The sequence below is a fragment of the Lipotes vexillifer genome, unplaced genomic scaffold (assembly GCF_000442215.2).
Source record: "Lipotes vexillifer unplaced genomic scaffold, Lipotes_vexillifer_v1.1 scaffold1378, whole genome shotgun sequence".
In the NCBI taxonomy this organism is placed as follows: Eukaryota; Metazoa; Chordata; class Mammalia; order Artiodactyla; family Lipotidae; genus Lipotes; species Lipotes vexillifer.
Window position 1 is genome coordinate 1,827,013 of NW_006775104.1, and position 19,752 is coordinate 1,846,764.

The 19,752-nt window shown below is 40.3% G+C and overlaps 1 protein-coding gene across 2 annotated transcripts in view; it reads right to left on the reverse strand.

Annotated features, from left to right (window-relative positions):
- Nucleotides 1-3,187, reverse strand: part of SEC22A (SEC22 homolog A, vesicle trafficking protein) — a 73,424-nt gene extending 70,237 nt beyond the window's left edge. The window contains exon 1 of one of the 2 annotated variants that reach the window (XM_007449694.1): nucleotides 3,165-3,187. Coding sequence is in view for 1 of the 2 variants with exons in the window: in XM_007449693.1 (XP_007449755.1) it covers nucleotides 361-461 (101 nt within the window). In the remaining variant the exon portion in view is untranslated. Of the gene's footprint in view, nucleotides 1-360; nucleotides 462-3,164 lie in introns of those variants that run through there. The other variant, XM_007449693.1, reaches the window with a different exon arrangement.
- Nucleotides 3,188-19,752: the final 16,565 nt, after the last annotated feature.

A 19,752-nucleotide genomic window follows, 5' to 3' on the forward strand; every position in this document is an offset into this window, starting at 1 on the left:
GCAGGAATTGAGGAAAGGAAGAGGTTAAAACACTTGCATGGGAAGATTCAAGAGCCAGTAGTAGTTTATTGGGGCCACAGATACATTTTTAGGCCACTGATCCATTTTCCCTCACCTTTAACAGAAAAAATATATAACATATGCCTTTAGACAGCAGCAGCAAACTCACAGGGAAATCTGAGTGCTGGCTAATATATTCTTTGCCCAATAGCAACTGCGAGAGGAAAAAGCCCGAAGCAGAATCTAGGTAGGTCTGGGTAAACGTTTACGTAAAGGCTGAGGAAAATAAACTTCCACAACACCAAACACCTATAGCAGTGGTTACCAGCCTTTCAGACCCAAGATTAACAAGATGCTGACCTGTCTTCTTCAGAACCTTGTGGGGTGATGACTGTAGGCCCAAGGTTCCAGGAAGGTAATCTCTCAAAAAGTAATAAACAAAACCCAACATGTAAGTACATTTTATATCTACTTTCCAGCAAGATGCTTTCATAAATGCCTCTTTTAAGATAAAAGAACATTTCATAATAGGTTAATCACTCATATTTTATTTTAGTCCATTATTTCCCAAACTTCAGTCACCCAAGTACCATTTTCAGAAGTCTTACCATATCTGCATCTCACCTGTACTATTTTTTACCTAATACAGGTCTTTCAATTGATTTATTTTTTTGCCCTATGCTTAGTAATAGTATCTGTGAAATCAGTTTAGAGGTGTTAGGTTCTTCTCTTAATTTAAACATATAAAGAACTTTTGTTTCATTCAAATGTGTGTGTAAATTTTTGGAGAATTTTTTTTTTAAGTTCATCTGCTTCTCATTCAAATTATATTACCTATCTGATGTTACCAAAGTTTGGGAAACACTACCTTGGTACATACTATTTCATAAAAGTGCTAGCTGAGATCTGGGACTTGGGGAGTTACTTGTGGAGAAAGCTACACTAATTGTGATGCACAGGGTTGTGGCAAGATTGAGTGAAAAGGGAAGGATTTTATAGAGCCACAGGTTAGCAGGAAGGCACTAGGGAGACAGAGCTTGAAAAGAGGGGGAAAGGGTACCAAGAACAACCAGAGTTTATTTTGCAGCTTGGCCTGTGCTCCCCACCTTACCAGCAGCCTTTGGTATTCCTATTACAGGTGCTTGTACTGCACAGTATGTATAAGACCTCAAGTTCCAGAGTGGATTATACCCACATCTAGGAAGAGGGCCTCCAACACATACACAAATACATCAATCATTTGCGTAACACCTCATAGTTCACAAAGAGTGAGGTAGGTAAAACCTCCATTTTACAGATGAGGAAACTGAGGCGCCCTTTCTCAATGTCCCACTGCTAATATATGACAGTGCTTAAACCTAAGTCTCTTGTATCTCTACATCACTGTGCTCCGCCTATAACCAACAAGAGGCAAGAACCCAGTGATACAGAAACTATCTAGCTACTCATTTTGAAATAATAATAACAATTTTAAACAACAGCTTATGTTTTCTTTAAGAGGCAGTATAGTATTACAGATAACAGGATGAACTCTGGAACCAGATTGCCTTGGTTCAAAAACTGGCTCCACCATGTAGTAACTGTGTAAACTTGGGCAAGCTTTGTCTCTTTACGCTCAATATCGTCATCTGTCAATTGTGGCTACCAACAGTACCTATCTCATAGGGTTATTTTTAAAACGCTAATGGTATCTACCTTATAGGAACATGTAAGGAACCCGAAACATCGCCTTGCAGACTGAAAGTGCAATATTAAGTGTTTGCTATTATTATTTATTGACTGCCCTCTATTTACCAGACACTTTATACACATTACCTCATTTAAGCCTTCCAATAACCTGTGAGGTAGGTATTATCAGTTCCATTTTACCTTTGAGGAAATTCAAGCCCAGGAAAGTAATTTATTCAATCCCTAAACTACCAAGTGACAGATTTAAAGTCAAGCCTAATTCTAACCACCCTATGAGACATTGCCTCTCAACATATTCAAGCTTCTTACTCAACTACATGGACAGGAAGGTCACAGGCACCCCTTTGAAAAGACCTAGGCTCTGTTCACACACCAGTATAAAATATACTTAGATTTCTAAGAATCATTCATACACACACACACAAGCACTAAACTGATCATGGTTCTCAACACAGGAAATGCCCAGATGTCCCTTAAGTTAGGGCATGGTCACAGATGTCATATTCAAATACTGAACTACAACCTTCATACACCAGGAACTGTAGGTACTATTTAAGGTATTGCTTAATTCCTTATTATCTTAGAACGTGAGCAAATGCCAGTAACCCAAAATGTGATTCAGAGTTTCAAAAAGTGGCTGTTCCACCTGTTAGCTGAGATCCCAACATCTCCCGCCTGGTGGCTGCCACTGTAGCTCTGGGCTTTGCCTTGGCTGAAGAGGCATAGGAGGAACTGGATCTCAAGCTCTCCCACTGCCTCAGGTGGATGATCCAGGAAACTAAATAGGAGAAAAAGCCAAAGCTGTTTTCACTTTCAGAGAGATTTAAGCCAGCTGGGGGCTCAGCCTCCTATTTCGAAACCTCCTTCCACCTGTTGAGCTAATTGCTCAAGTCTCCTTTACGCCACATCATTCCCAAAGTGCCATTAACAAGGCCTTAAGAGGTTTCCGTGAGCCAACGGGGGCAAAATTCTGGGTTCAATGCTCATTCAACCCCACAAAAGGCAAAGTAACCCTACCTAAAAAATAGGAAGTGCCACATCAAGCTCTCTGGGCCACCTAAACAGCCTAGGAGGATCACCGTGTTTCTGACACCTGGGCGCCAGGAAATGCTGCCCCCCCCCTCCACCGCTGGCAGCCCAGAGCGACTGTCCTCCTCCTCGGGCCCCCTATAACCACCCTATGAGTTGCCCCATATCAGGGCAGGTCAGCTGAAGGGCAACCGCCGTTCGCGCGGCCCACACACCACTCAAGTCGTTGGGGACGAAGTCCCCGCAATCCCACCCCTCCAAAGCTCCGCGACTCCGACGACTCCCCGCTCCCGCCCCCACGCCAAGAGCTTAGTTCCCGCCCGGGGTAGGTAGGTCTGTAGTCCCGAGGGCGAGGGTCGGGGGCCGTGGCGAGCGAGGGAAGCAGCCAGCCAGGGGTTCGAACGACGCGAAGGGACGAACGAGGACTGGGAGGGGCCGAGCCATACCTGTCTAGCCAGAAGCCGCCGCTACGAGTGACGCTGCCCGCATTGCATTGTGGGGCCGGGGAGTGGCTGTTCTGCCGGGCAGCCCCACGTGAGACGTGGCTGGCCCCCGGCGGGATCAAGCCCCGCCCCCGTTCCCTCGGCTCGTCCAGGCCAATCCGGTTTTGGGGGAAAGACACACCAACTCGCCCCCTCCAAGGGAGTTGGCAGCTTTTCCCTCTTGTACGTCAAGAGAGTGCAAAATCCTCGGGTGACAGATTATGCTGTCTTTCATACATAAGGCTGATCTCTCCCGCCTGCCGCCTGTATCTGGAGGCAGTTTGTTTCTTACGCGGCCCTACAGCAAACACTTATCGAACAAGCAGGGGGAAAAGCCCCCTCTGAGTGAACAAGAAGACCTGCCCCACCTACCACTACACACTGGGAGGCACCTATCCTTGGCAAAGAAATGCCAGATGCTGTTCCTGCAGCCGCTTCCAGCTTTTGCATCGATCGCGCATTATTAAACAAGGACTTACTGACTGCATACTATGTGCCAAGCACAGTGTTAGGCAATGGGTTACAGGAGTGAACATAACACTCGATGGATCTAAAATGTGATAGGAGCAAGAGATGTTAAAGCATAAATCATTACATAATTATAAATCGTAATCAGTTCTACGAAGGAAAATTAGTGGATGCGATGATAGATTAACCAGGACTATCAGGGAAGAGCTCTTTGAAGAAGTGCCTTTTAAGCTCCAGGCATATGAAAGAGCCTTAAAGAATGTTTCAGGCCAAGGGAACATTATGTTTGAGGTTGTTGGGGCATGAAAGAAATTGATGTGTTCTAGGAACTGAAAGGAAGTCAGTGTGGTTGAGGTGTAGGGAGCGACGTGAGCTGAGGTGAGGCAGAGAGGCCAGACTATGCAGGCTCTTACTGGCCACATTATAGATTTTGGACTGTATTTTGGAATGTATCTTAAGGTCAATGGGTAGCTAATAGAGTGTTAAGTAGGATCAGATTTACATATTTAAAGGCTCACTTAAGCTGTTTGTGGGGAATAGTTTGGAAGAGGACAGGAGGGCTTGCTGGAAGTCCAGCCTGGAGACAGTTACATTAGTCAAGGCCAAAGATGATGGTGGCTTCAACTAAGGTAATGACAGTAGAGACAGAAAGATTTGGATAATTTTGAGACATGTATAAATCAGAGGTTTAATCCAAGGGACTTAATAATGGATTGGTTTGCCAAGAAGGATAAAGAAAATATGGGCATTAAGGATGAGTCCGTTAGTAACTAGATGAATTAAGCCAACCTAGAAGGAGGAGAAAATGGTTTTGTATATGTTAAGTTTGAGATGCTTATAAATGGAGGTGTCAAACAGATATGGATATGTAAGTCTGGACTAACTATATAAATTTCGTGGTTTTTGGAGTGGGTTAACCCAGCAATTCCACTCCTAGGTATATATGCAACAGAAATGTATTCATATGTTTGCTACAAGACATATATAAGAATGTTCATAGGATAAATAAATTTTAGACTATCCACATAGTGGACTAGTTTTCAGGAAAGAGAATGAACAATCAACAACTACATGCAAAACATGAATGAATCTCACAATCGTAAAATCGACTGGTATAAGCCAGACACAAAAATTGTGCATTACTTGATTCCACTTATATAATGTTCAAAAACATACAAAAGTAATATATGGTAATAGAAATCAGACTATTGGTTATCCTTAGGTAGTATTAATGTTTGGAAAGGGCCCCTAGGGGGCTTATGGAGTTCTAATAATGTTTGATCTGGGTGTTGATTACACATGTGTTCAATTAATGAAAATTAACCAAGTTGGGAATTCCCTGGCTATCCAGTGGTTAAGACTCCATGCTTCTGCAGAGGGCACAGGTTCTGCAGAGGGCACAGGTTCAATCCCTGGTAAGGGAACGAAGATCCCACATGCCTCACAGGGCAGACAAAAAAAAAAGAAAAGGAAAAAAAAGAAAAGAAAATTCAACAAATTGTACATTTAAGATATACGCAATTTTTCAGTATGCATTTTATTATTCAGTAGAAAGTTTACATTTTAAAAATGTTATGGTGATCCAGCCATGAATAAATAACTGGTACCAGACTAACCTTCCTACCACAAACAATAGAAAACTGAACCAAATCTATGAAACAAGTGTCTTCAGACATTGGACAATAGGCACCGTAAAACTGTGATCCAGGAAAGAAGAAAAACAATTAAGATAAGGCCAAGGTTTTCCCCAGATTTCTTTCTGGCAATATTTGGCAAAGCACAGGATAGAGGAAAGCTAAGCAGAATACAGTACTCTCGCTAACTGAGGAGAGAGAAATTGGAAATATGAGAGATGGAAGCAACTGAAATTTACAGGGCAGAGAACCAGATGAAGAGGTCCAGAAATATGCATGAGTCTCCTTGAATCTTTGGTGTAGGTTTAATGAAACTCCAGGAGTCTGGTTAAATAACAACTACTGTGGGAACTGTAAGCTGAACAACTACTAGATCTTAAATAAAGTTTGGAAACATTCAAGTTCTGACCAACTGGAATGGAAAAACCCTATTAAACAGTTGGGGAATTTGGTAAAAAGACCTCAGAAAGGCCACACTTTAGAGGTAAGGCTAAACTAGCCCAAGAGTAAAGGCTATTCTAGATTCACTCAAACAAAGCCAAAAAAGCTTATCTGCAAGTAAATTAACTGCTTCCTTGAATGAAACTTAATAATCTTTTTTTTTTTTTTCGGTATGCGGGCCTCCCACCGCCATGGCCTCTCCCGTTGCAGAGCACAGGCTCCGGACGCGCAGGCTCAGCGGCCATGGCTCACGGGCCCAGCCGCTCCGCGGCATGTGAGATCTTCCTGGGCCAGGGCACGAACCTGTATCCCCTGCATCGGAAAGCGGACTCCCAACCACTGTGCCACCAGGGAAGCCCAAAACTTAACAGTCTTTAAAGAGAAAATCCAGGCACTAAACAATGTAACACCCACAATGTCCAGTATCCAATAAAAATTATTATATATGTGAAGAAGCAGGAAAATGTGAACCATGAACAGGAGAAAAATTAGTCAATGGACCCAGAAATGACAGTGATGATGAAATTATCAGAGGACTTAAGGCAGCTGTTAAAAATGTGGTCAAGAATTTAAAGGAAAACGTGAAAGAAATGAAAACTATAAAAATAACCAAGCAGAACTTCTAGGGCAGAAAAATACAATATCCAAAATGAAAACTTCATTGGATGGGCATAAAAGCAGCTTAGACACTACAGAAGAAAAGATCTGAGAATGAGGAAACAGTACAAAAGAATTATCTACACCAAAGCACAAGTAGAAGAAAAGTTGAAAAGAAAATGAACAGAGGAATTCCCTGGCAGTCCAGTGGTTAGGATTCTGTGCTTCCACTGCAGGGAGCATGGATTTGAACCCTGGTCGGGGAACTAAGATCCAACAAGCATGCAGTGTGGCAAAAAAAAAAAAAAGAAAGAAAGAAAGAAAATGAACAGAGCCTTAGTGACCTGAAGGACAATACTAAGTTACATATCACCTGTATAAACAGAGACCCAGAAAGAGCGGAGTGATGATTTTTAAATATTTGAAGAAATAATAGCCAAAACGTTTCTAAATTTAATGAAAAATATAAATCTACAGATAACAAGAAATCAAACCAACCCCAAACAGGATAAACACAAAGAATCCTCACCAAGGCACATTACACAAAAACTGCTGAAAACCAATAATTACAAGAAAATATTAGAAACAACCAGAGAAAAAGCCACGTTGTATAAAGAGAACAAAGACAAGAAGTACTACTGACTCCACATCAGAAAAAAAGTAAAAGCCAGAATTTAATGAAGTAAAATCTGAAGGAAAAAGCTCTGTCAATCTAGAACTTTATATCCAGCAAAAATTCTTTCAAAGTACGAAGGTGAAATAAAGGCAAACAACAGCAAGATATACCTTCCTTTCAAGTGCACATGCAATATTCACTAAGCTACACCATATTCTGGGCCATGAAAATAATTTTTAAAATATTACGTGGAGTGAAAGAAACCAGACACTAAAAAGTACATTCTGTATTTTTCCATTTAAATGAAAGTCTAAACAAGTAAAACTAATCAGTAGTGAAAAAGAAAATCATAAAAATGGTTCCCTCTAGTGGTTGGATTGACTAGAAAGGGGCATGAGGGACATTTTTAGGGTGGTGATAATGTTGTGTCATCTTGATAGGGGTTTGGGTTTCACAGTTGTGTCAATTTTTCAGAACTGTTTAAATGGTACACTTAAGATTTTTACATTTCATTGTATGTAAATTTTACCTCAAGAGAAAAAAGTGTCATACAAATATTAAAGTCTAATTAGCAATTCTGAAACTATTTCTGTGTTTTCTAGGTTTGGGCAAAGAAGTCAATACACTGAGAATGATGGAAGACAGGTTTCTCAAGTCAGGGAAGAGAGTTAAAAATAAGGAGTTACCCAAAAATAAGAGAGCAAAATGCCACTTCCAATAAAACGGACCAGAAATCTTTGGAAAAAAGGTTGACCTCAGGCCTGGGGCACAGAAAGAACAATAGGAGCCTGGGCCATCTTATGCCAGAAAGCAAAGACATGCCAAAGAATGACAGAGATGTATCCAAAGGACATAAGAGCTAGCTTGAAGGAATTCTCACTGATCCAATCTGTGACAATATCACAGTATCAAACTAAACAATAATTGTAATTTTTATAACCCCCCTTGAATGGAATAAAAATGAGTGAAACACATAATTCATGAGTCCATACTGATATAAATTTAAAAGATAGATAAATAGGTAGATAGATAAATATAAATAGATAGATGAGGAGGAAAAGCTTTTCCTTAAGGTAGAATGCCAAGTAATAAATACAGGAAGAATGATGGACTTAGAAAAGTATTAATGGATGCCAATGCCAACATAACTAGACAAAAGTATAATGAGGAACAGGGTATTTATATATTCTCAAAACATCTCCCCAAATTGCCTACTAAACAAAGGGAAAATCAGGAACTTTACAGTGGAGAAGCCTAGCAGACACCACCAAGTCACCAAGGTTAATGTCGCTATTTCAGAACAAACTGACTAGGACTTCCCTGGTGGTGCAGTGGTTAAGAATCTGCCTGCCAATGCCAAGGACACGGGTTCGAGCCCTGGTCTGGGAAGATCCCACATGCCGTGGAACAACTAAGCTCGTGCACCACAACTACTGAGCCCGCGCTCTAGAACCCGCGAGCCACACTACTGAAACCCGAGCTCCACAAGAAAAACAACCGCAAGGAGAAGCCTGCGCACTGCAACAAACAGTAGCCCCCGCTCGCCGCAACTAGAGAAAGTCCACGCGAAACAACGGAAGACCCAACGCAGCCAAAAATAAATAAACAAATAAATAAATAGAACAAATTGACTTTATGTGTTTCCTAATGTGATGCACTGAAAAGGACACTGTCACAGATTGAGTTCTCTGGAGGCAGAGTTTGGAGTGCAAAATGTGTATTAGTGATTAACAGCTATGAAGGGAAATGGAGTGGAAACAGGATTGAGAAGAGTTCAAACTGCAATTCAGACCTGACAAAGCTTTCCCTGATCCAGTGGGCGCTCTGGAGTGAGTTTTGCCTCTCAGAGTGCCCTATGTGGGACAAAATGACCAGTCTTTTATAGTCCCACCTCATTCAGTGACCAGATGCAGGCTGCCCTGAGAAGGGTGTGACCCCAGATGAGGCAGTACTCTGCAGCTGATACGGACCCTGAAGGGTCTTCACGCATTGAAGCTGGGCAGCAATTTCTTCACTGGAAGGGTGGGGGAGGGGAGGGGAAGTCTAGGCAGCTTAGCTCCATGTCTACCACAGCCAATGCCTGTGTTGCTTAGACCCACTTCTCCAGGAATATGGTGGACCTCTTCCGGAGGGAAAACTTAGAGGAAGGAAGGGAGGGAGATGAGCTACAGCTGATGCCGTTGGTCTCAAGGCTACCATTGATGTAATCATCATCCCCCTCCTTCACTATCCATTCTAATTGCCCTCATCTTCAGTTTCCAACTCTGCTGGCCTCAGTGCCTTATCAGTGGCATGATCCAGACTCTCATCCCCTGGTCAACATGCCCTGCTCCGGCTGTGGTTACTGTTCCTGATTTTTTACAGTCACAATTGGGCAGGGGGTTGAGGCTCCCAAGTGGGTCATCTGCATTCCATACATGTTTCTCCCTGCCCCAGTTGTGTAAAAGCAGCCCAACCTCTTCCTGATGCTCCATAACCCCTGGCAAGACAGTGACACTCTTCTTGCCTGGTCCCTGGACACAGGAGCCTGAAGTGCTCAGGCAGCAGCCATAGCTCATAATCCAGTGGGATTCTTGTATCACCTGCCAAATGTGTGGCACTTTTGGAGACCAGGAACTCAAACCCCTCAGAGCCCAGGGTTGTGGAGACAAGAAATATGAAGTCCCTCTATTAGTCTTTAAGAGTCATAATAAGAGATGCCAATCTGCTTCTACCCCTTGGTACCAGGACTCATGTATTTTTCCTACTAGGGATACAAGGAATCATGATATTTGTGATCAAGAATGATGAGTTTTTTGGGCTTCCCTGGTGGCTCAGTGGTTGAGAGTCCGCCTGCTGATGCAGGGGACACGGGTTCGTGCCCCGGTCCGGGAAGATCCCACATGCCGCAGAGCGGCTGGGCCTGTGAGCCATGGCCGCTGAGCCTGCGCGTCCGGAGCCTGTGCTCCGCAACAGGAGAGGCCACAACAGTGAGAGGCCCACGTACCGCAAAAAAAAACACAACAAAAAAAAGCCATCCTTAACACATAGGTGTCATATTTATATGATGTTATTTTTCTTTCAGGTTAGCACTGTTTTTGATAGCCATATATCTTAGAAATGGAGGGGAAAAGCTTCCTATTTGTATCTTGAAAATTCTGAAATGACATTTCCACCACTCTGCAAAGGCTTTTGCAAACTGTTATCTTGGTTTATTGTCCAAAACTGTATTTTCATTAACCTTTCACAAATTCAACAAATTGTGTGCCCTATGTGTGCTGGCAGTGGCAATGGTAAACATGATATGGTCCTCCCCTTTAAGGCATTAAATGGAGAGATGGGGAGAGAAACGTGTATAAAGACAATGATAATCCAATAAGATAAATGTCAATAAAAATATGATCAGAAGGCTCTAGGGGGATCACAAAGGGGTAACTAAGCTGCAGAGAAACAGAAAACATTTTACAAAAAGAGGTGATAAAGAGGAAGAAGAAAAGTTAATCAGGCAAGCTGTGGTGAGTCATGGAGAAGGGACTCCATATTTGTAAAGACATAGATACATGGAACAGCATTAACAATTCAGGGAACTGCAAGTGGCCTCTGGTTGCTAGAGTGTAGATGGGAGATGAAGCTAAAAGAAAGGCCAGACTCCAAAGAGCTGATATGTCAAGCTGCCAAGTTTGACTTATATCCTGCAAACTTCAAAGGATTTTAAGCAGAGGAATGGTAAATAAGTGTATTCTATAATTGTAAAAAAAAAAAAAAAAAAATGGTGCTTTAAAAAATAAGCATGTTCTATAGTTTAAAAAAAAATTCAACCATTAAAACAGCTATAGGAAGATAAAGTTGGATCTGGCTTTGGATAAAGAAGGATTTCTAAGCATGAAAGCAATGAAGAAACCACAAAGAAAAAGATTAGGGAACGAGATTAAATAAAAATATAAAATGTGTACATGAAAGCAAATAAAATTAAGAATCAGACAACAAATTAAGGGAAGTATATGCCAAGAGAATTAGGAACATTTTCATTGCAAATAGGCAAGGGACTAAAAAGATAATTCACAAAAGAGCTGTAAGTTGCCAACAAATATTTAAGTGGTAATTAAAGGGAAAAAAATAACTTGCCTTTCTAGTAGGAGTTGTATTTCAGAGTAAACAAGTGGTCCCAGTTGATGAGAGAAAGCTCTATTTAATAGAATAATAGGAAGTAAATGTAACAGAAGGAATGATAGAATTATAAAATCATCATTTTCCACCCAAGTGAAAACACCGATTTAAGCAGAAATTAACTATTGGTGTTAAAGTCTGTAGGTGAATGGTGGATGCACAAAGGACATTCCTCTGGTGCAAAAGTGCACCACACAGATTACTGAGCAGTTGCAAAGGGGAAAACCCACTTGTGCAATGGAGGGAGAAGGCTGTCACCACTGTCATCAGGGGTCAACCTTAACATTCCTAATGACTGACCACAAGATGTTACAGGTTAGACCCCTGATATGATGCAATAAGAAATACACAACACCTGTGATGTATTCTTTCCAAAAATGTTTAGCTTGAATCTCATGCCTTTAGAGCTAGCTCCTCATTTACAGAAAATACAGGGAATAGAGGATCAAAGTGAACAGCACTGCAGGGAAACAAGACAAATCTGGAAAAATAAAACATTCTACAGACAACTGACCCAATCTCTTCAAAAGTCACTACATGAAAAGAGAGAGAGAGAAGAAAAGAAAGAAGGATGCAAGGAAGGAAGGAAGGAAGGAAGGAAGGGAGGAAGGAAGAAATGAGAGGGAAAAAGAAAGAGAAATAAAGGAACTGTAGATTAAAAGAATCTTAAGAGACATAATAATCAAGTTCAATGCATGGTCTTGGGTTGGATTTTGTTTTAAACAAACCAGCAAAGACATTTTTGAGACAACTGGTTCAATTTAACTATCAAATAAATATTCGTATAATATTAAGAAGTTACTATGATAATTTTTTACTATGGAGGGAAATGTTCTTTTTTAAACTACAAACTGAAGTAAAAAATATACTTAAATTTTTTCAGCTACACCAACAAGTAAATACAAATTTTAAAAAGGAAAAACATTTTTACCTGTTAAAAAGATTTCTTCTTATTATTTTGGTTTCTTTTTATATTTTATTTAAATTAGAAATTAAGCCACTGGTCAGAGTAGGATGGTTGAAGTTTCATTCACTTTGATCCCCTTCTGGTAAAAGAGCAAATTAATTCAGCCTTTCTGGGAGTGAATTTGGCAATATGTATTGAGGCTTTAAAATACTCATGCCAATATTGCACTCCTCCTCCTTTTTTAAGAAATTTATCTTGAAGAAACAATCAAGAGATATAATGGAATATATACTTTATATACATATATATACATATTCTTTACCATGGTAAAAAATTAGAAACTATCAAATGTTCACTATGAAATAACTGATGGTATATCTACAACATGGTATATTATGTAACTATTAAACTTATGTCAAAAGTGGTTAATAAGGGCTTCCCTGGTGGCGCAGTGGTTGGGAGTCCACCTGCCGATGCAGGGGACACGGGTTCGTGCCCCAGTCCGGGAAGATCCCACATGCTGCGGAGCGGCTGGGCCCGTGGGCCGTGGCCACTGAACCTGCGCATCAGGAGCCTGTGCTCTGCAACAGGAGAGGCCACAACAGTGAGAGGCCCGCATAACGCAAAAAAAAAAAAGAAATCACTGTATAATACCATATCTATAATTCTAATTATTAAGGATTTATTTTAAAAAGACTGGAAGACAATACAGAAAAATAGGCACAGTTTATTTCTAGACAGTGAGGTTAGTGTTGTTTTATTTTATTTGACAGACTTCTGAATTTTGCAAATTTTCTCCAATAAATAGACATTCTTTTATTATAATTAGAGGGAAAACTTGTGTATATTAAAAATGCCCTCCAGGGCTTCCCTGGTGGCGCAGTGGTTAAGAATCGACCTGCCAATGCAGGGGACACGGGTTCGAGCCCTGGTCTGGGAAGATCCCACATGCCACGGAGCAACAAAGCCCATGCGCCACAACTACTGAAGCTACTCTAGAGCCAATGAGCCGCAACTACTGAAGCCCGCATGCCACAACTACTGAAGCCCGTGCGCCTAGAGCCCATGCTCTGCAAGAAGAGAAGCCACTGCAATGAGAAGCCTGCTTGCTGCAACTAGAGAAAGCCCATGTGCGGCAGCGAAGACCCAATGCAGCGAAAAATAAATAAATTAATTAATTTTTTTTAAAAAATGCCTCCCAAAACAAGGAGAAAATCCAGTAAAGAGCTTGGCCCAGTGCAATGCGGGAGATGGAGGAAGAAATAGCTGTAAGAGCCTATCCATGTAAAATTACATGCTATTTTAAACTATTTTAACAAAAAAAGTAATTTATACTTGTTTAAAAAATTATAATGTATATAAAGTAAAAAAAGAAGTCATCCTTTAACTTTTAACTTCTTTTACAATCTTCTTCTTACTGTTTTAGTGTCTTCCATACAAAGCTTTTTCAAAAAATGAGATATTCTACATATTGTTCTATAACTTGTTTTTATGACAATATATCATGCACAGTCCCTCTTTCTACCCCAGTCAGTATCTGTGGACTTAATTCATTCTTTTTCACAGTGGCAGATGGTAATATGGATTACTGTAAGTGATTGAATCACTTTCTACTAATGGATGCTTAGGTTCCCTTTTCAGGCCTTTACAAATATTGATATTGTAAAGACTGTCATATGTGAGTATTTAGGTAGGACAGATTCCTTGAAGTGGAATTTCCTGGTCAAAGGGCATGTGGATTTAAAATTACTACCAGATTGCTGTCAAAAATCCTATACTAACTTATACTCTCACCAGTACTGTGTGCATTTCCCCAATACTCACCAAAGCTGGACTTGCATCATCAGACTTCAATTTTTTTTCCAATTTGAAAAGAAAAAAAGTTACATCGTTGTTTAGCTTGCAGTTTTTATATTATTAGTGGAGATGGTAATTGTTTTATGTGTTTCTTGGCCAAATGTGTTTCGTCTTTTGTAAGTTGCCCATTCATCTGTTTCTTTGGCTGAACAAAGTGTGAGTACTATTAATCTGTTGAAACCCTAGATTTAAAGCAGCATCTTCAAATATTACAAACTCTGTTAACCAAGGAGAAAATGTTTCGGGTTAAGCAAGGATTCTAATTTCCCAGACTCTCGTTTTGAATGTTTGCCTGTTTGGATCCAAAAGTCCAAAACTCTTTTTGATGTTCTATGTTTATAAAAAATAGACTTACGCCATACTTTCCAGATAGGTATATTACCATAATCTTCCAGGTGGAGACTCAGAGCATGAAGTGTAGTATTTAGAGTCACAAAATGATTCAGTGGCAGACATGCATCTCAAGTTCATTATTCCATCTTATTTTTCAATTACATGCCCCACATTTTCCTTCTTCAGTTCACTCCCCATCAGTCTCCTTTGCAGGAATAAAGAGGCAGTTAACATGCATAGGTTTTATTCAAATACATAAATATGTAAGCTCATGAGAGAATGAAACGATCGCACATAAGCTATAAATTATTTCTTGTCCCGGTTTACGTATAGTGTTTTAATTACTGTATACTTCTTGGCTAAAGGGAAAAATGACTTAGAAATCATTTTCACTCCAACCAAAATTCAGTAAGAAATATGTTTTAGTACAGCGGGGCTTGCTCACAGAGAGAGACCTCAATGTGACATTGCTGCTGAGGTTTAAGAAAAAAAAATAAGCTGCAAGGAAAGGACTTTAAACTTTTATTACAGGAGAGGGTTTTAGGTGGGGGAAGTTCTCAAAATCCAAAATACGGTTTCCCTAACTGCTATAAATACATCTGTCATTTCTTCACCGCCCCCATACGGCAGTGACCTTGTAGGATAGACGGAGTGGAGGGAAAAGCCTATTTCAGAAGTAAGGAGTTGCCTGTGTGCTATAGTAATCCCTCCTCTTTAACCGTTTCCTGGGGACTAGGAAATGTTCTATTAACACTGATAATATGATTAAAAATAACTATTACCATTCCTTTATTTTGTGCTAATTACTTTGCACCAATCTCGTTTAGTTTTTCTAGCAAACCTGTGCCTTGAATATTATAATTATTATTATTTTACAGGAGTAAGTCTCAGAAAACTTGGCCAAGGTCCCACAGTTAGTGAATGTAAGAGCCAGGATTCAAATCCAGGCTTGCTGACTCACATGCTGGTTCTTTTCACTGTGATGCTTTGCTGCCACTTGCAGCTGGTAGTTCTGTAACAGCGAAGACAGACGAGCTGTGCTAGGCCTGTCATCTTAGGACACTTCACATGTCTTAGGGATCCAGCCATGTGAGGGTGTGCCTCTCAACTCTGCAAGTTCAGAAAGCCAATGTTATCTATGTGTTGGTTCATCCTGGAGTGGAGTAAACCACTGGGCCACGAGCATCCCGAGCGAAGAAATCTAAGATCACACAAGGGGAGTGTGAATACACTCAAAATCTGCAGGTCTATGGAGGGAAGAGGAGGCAATGACCAGGGAAGCCACTGAGACTGGAGACAGGGATACAAAAGCAGGACAAGGGATGTCCAGTTCATGCCAGGGATCATAGCAGTCTATCGGGAGCCACATAATGTAGTGGATAAGCTTTTCCAGTGGCCAGACAAATGGCAGCCAGGGGCAGAAAGGCCTATGGGAGCCTTGGCTTCTCTCACTTGAGGAGAAGGCAGCCTGTGCAAGTCTGGAGGCCTGCTGTGAGTTAAAGGCAAACTGAGCTGAGGATACAGGAGCAGAAGGCAAGCACAGCTCTTTGAGGTGCACTGACTGTGACCCAGCTAGGAAACCATACTAGAGACTAAGTTGTAGTTACTCTCAACTTTCCCCTTCAGCTTAAGTTTTGGACTCATATTCCTGGAAGGATGAGTCTGTCAATTACATGATTCATTCCCACTTAGCCACAGCTGCTTGGACCATGTGGCCAAAGGAGCTAGCTAGCAATCAATCAGACTCTCTGAATTTGACCTAATAAACGCAAAGAATGGGTTGGTCAGATGCCACGTGCATGGAGCTAGCTGCAAGGTCTTTTAGAGGGTGGGCCAGAGAGTCTATGAAGTGCCACAGGGGAGCAGACATTTAGAACACAGCAAAGGAAGCCCAAGAGAAGTGAACAAGACTATATCTCCTCAGAGAGAGATGGGGCAGGTAACTCATTTTATGGTTCCCAATGAGGATAGGTTATTTCTTGCAATTAAGTCTCCGTCAAGTCACTTTTCCTTTTGGGCACCCTATCTCCCAGGGACCAAAATACTAGCAGCCACCCATGACAGCCCTGTCCTCTTGGGGCAGTGTGATGGCTAATGTTATGTGTCAACTTAGCTAGGCCACAGTGTTTGGTGGTTGGTCAAACATAATTCTGTGATGGTGTTTTTTGCATGAGATTTACATTTAAATCTATGGGCTTTGAGAAAAGCAGGTTGTCCTCCATGATGTGGGTGGGCCTCATCCAGTTACTGGAAGGTTTAAATAGAAGAAAGACTGACCTTCTCTGAGCAAAAAGGAATTCTGCCAGCAGACAGCCTTCAGACTTGAACTACATACAGAATTGGCTCTTTCTTGGGTCTCCAGCCTGCCAGCCCACCCTACAGACATATCTTTATCTATATATCTATCATCTATCTATCCATCCATCCACACATCTATCTCTCCTATTGGTTCTGTATCTCTGGACAACCCTAAGTAACACAGGCAGTGATGGATGACCACTGCTAGATTTCCTTTTTAGTCTGTATGAGTTAGGGGCATTACTTCTAACATCTTGGGCTCATAGAAAAGAGCACTCGAAAACACAAAATAGGATATGTTACAAAAACTCCCTTCTCTTATATATTAAACCTCATTAGGTTCCATATTAGAGAGTGACTTACCTGACCTTGCCTTCAGATTCCAGCTTAGCTCAGTGTTTCTAACAGTGGGAATATATAAATTCACCAGGATATTGCTTGTCATACTTTAACACCAGCAATAAGAAATACTGCTTCTGGACCTATATCCTTCGGCACCATCACAAATCTCCATAACCTCTAACCACACACAAATGTCATTGATACCTGCAAGTGCCAGAGAGCAGATGCTAATTTGAAAACTTTTATTGGCTATCATTTGTTTGAGGATGATGAACTGAATCACAAATCAAGCTAAAGTTGTGTTTTGCTCTTCGTGAGTATACAAAATTGTCGGAAAGGTGTGGGGAGGGTGAGCCGATCGGAAATTTTAGGTCAGTCAGTTATATATACTCTATTTTGAAACATTCTTGGTTTTGTTATTTTGAAACATTATTTCCTAATTTCAATCAACCAATAAATGTTTTGAAGGGAGGACGAACAGCAGATGGACAGTATTTATTAAAATTATATTGTGAGCCTTGTGGCAAATGACAGTGATATTATTTAGACTACAAGAATGCCTATGTTTTAATAAGATAAAATTAGTATTAGTAATAATTATTATTTCATATATTTCAAGCTAAAAGGCAACTTATAAATAATCCATAGGTTAAAGGAAAAATTATAACATAAATTATGACCATTAAAATTGTACAACAATGAAAGCACTCCTTATGAAAACTTGAGTGAGGCAGTCAAATAGAACTAGAAGAAATACTATACTGTCTGATGGTTTACGCTGGGAAAAAGAGGGGTGGTAAGTTAATGAGCAAAGCGTAATTCAAGAAGTGAGGAAAAGGGTAATAGAATGAACACCAAAAAAAGGAAGGAAGAAAAAAAATTAAGATAAAACCAGAAATTACTAAAAATAGTAAACATACAATAGAATGATCGACAAAACCAAAACAGATTCTTTGAAAGGTGAATAAAAGACAGAACTCTTGCCATCCTGTTCAAAGAGGAAAACAGGTTAAGAAAAATCACAAATGAATATTGTCATAAATGAATTAATGGAAAAGGTGACATAAATATAAACCCAAGATAGATTTCAAAACACATTGGGGAATAATACAAATTAATATCCTATCAATAATCCTGAAAACACCCTTGAAATGGAAAATTTTTCAGAAAAAAATACCAAGATTGTCTAGAGAAGGAATATAAATCCTAGATAGACCAATAACTAATTTCAAAAATTGTGTCAATAATCAAAAATTGACCCCCACCCAAGGCATGGGGCCTAGATTTTTTTAAGTTTTTATTTTGAAATAATCACGGATTACAGAAAAGTTGTAAAAATAGTACAGAGAGTTCCTGCATAATCTTCACTCAGCTTCCCCTACTGCTAACAAATTACATCACTACAGTATAATTATCAAAACACAGAATTTAACATTGATGCAATAACTAAAAAACTATAGACTTATGGAGAATTTTACAAGTTTTCCCAAAAATGTCTTCTTGTCTTGGGATTCAGTCTAGCATCCCACATTACATTCAGTAACCATATCTCCTTAGTCTCCTCCATCTGTGACATTTCCTCAATCTTTTCTTGTTTTTCATGACCTTGATACTTTTGAAAAATAACAGCAAGTTACTTTGTAAAATGTCCCTCTGTTTTCTTTTTTATTACTATTATTATTATTATTTTGTGTGTGTGTGTGTGTGTGTGTGTGTGTGTGTGTGTGGTACGCGGGCCTCTCACTGTTGTGGCCTCTCCCGTTGCGGAGCACAGGCTCCAGACGCGCAGGCTCAGCGGCCATGGCTCACGGGCCCAGCCGCTCCGCGGCATGTGGGATCTTCCCGGACCGGGGCACGAACCCGTGTCCCCTGCATCGGCAGGCGGACTCTCAACCACTGCCCCACCAGGGGAGCCCCACACTTTTTCTAATCCAAGGAAATGTACCATTATTTTAAGACATATTAGAAAATACCATATTTTAATATAAACTGTACATGCATAACTTCCCCTTTCTTGTCACCTGTATTTTTCTACTCATATGAATTGAAGGGAAGATCAAATTATTTCAAAAGAAGTGAACCAAGACCTCCTTAGCTAAGAACCAGAACTTGAAATAAATTAGGTTTGGTTCAGTCTGGAATATTAATTGGATTTAATTATTTATAAGCTAAGTGTCATATGGGCCCCTGATCCTTAAAAGAACTAATCACATTTCAAAGGGCAATGAAAAGCATATAAATGTAATAAAGTTGCCCAGTCTAATTATCAGCACATTATCTGAGAGTCTGTGGAGAAAGTGGCCTATTTGACATTCTAGAAACTAGCCTAGACTTTTGCATCAGACTTTGTACAATGTCATTTAATACCCATGGAGAAGAAACAAAGATTTTACACACACACACACACAAAACACAACACAATACATACTTCATAAGGATACATGCATATTTAAAAACATATATCAGGTGCATTGGTGGATGACTATCTGGGGGAGAGTAGAGATGAATGGGTAAAAATAAAATTATATAAAACTAGAAAGGGACCTTATATGGACTGACAATAATTTGCTATGAATTGAAGAATAAGATTAATCCAGCTCTCAGCACTTGAGATTACAAAAGAATTCAAAATACAAAAAAACAAAAACAAAACAACCTGGACCTTCCCTTAACCTTAAGGTGCTTATAAATTAGAGGAAAAATGATTTTGTAATATAAATGTGATAGCTTGTAAGGTGCTAAGAACTTCTGGATTCTTAGCCAAAGAAATAGTACAGTAGAGCTTCCCTGGTGGCGCAGTGGTTGAGAGTCCGCCTGCCGATGCAGGGGACGTGGGTTCGTGCCCCGGTCTGGGAAGATCCCACATGCAGCGGAGCGGCTGGGCCCGTGAGCCATGGCCGCTGAGCCTGCACG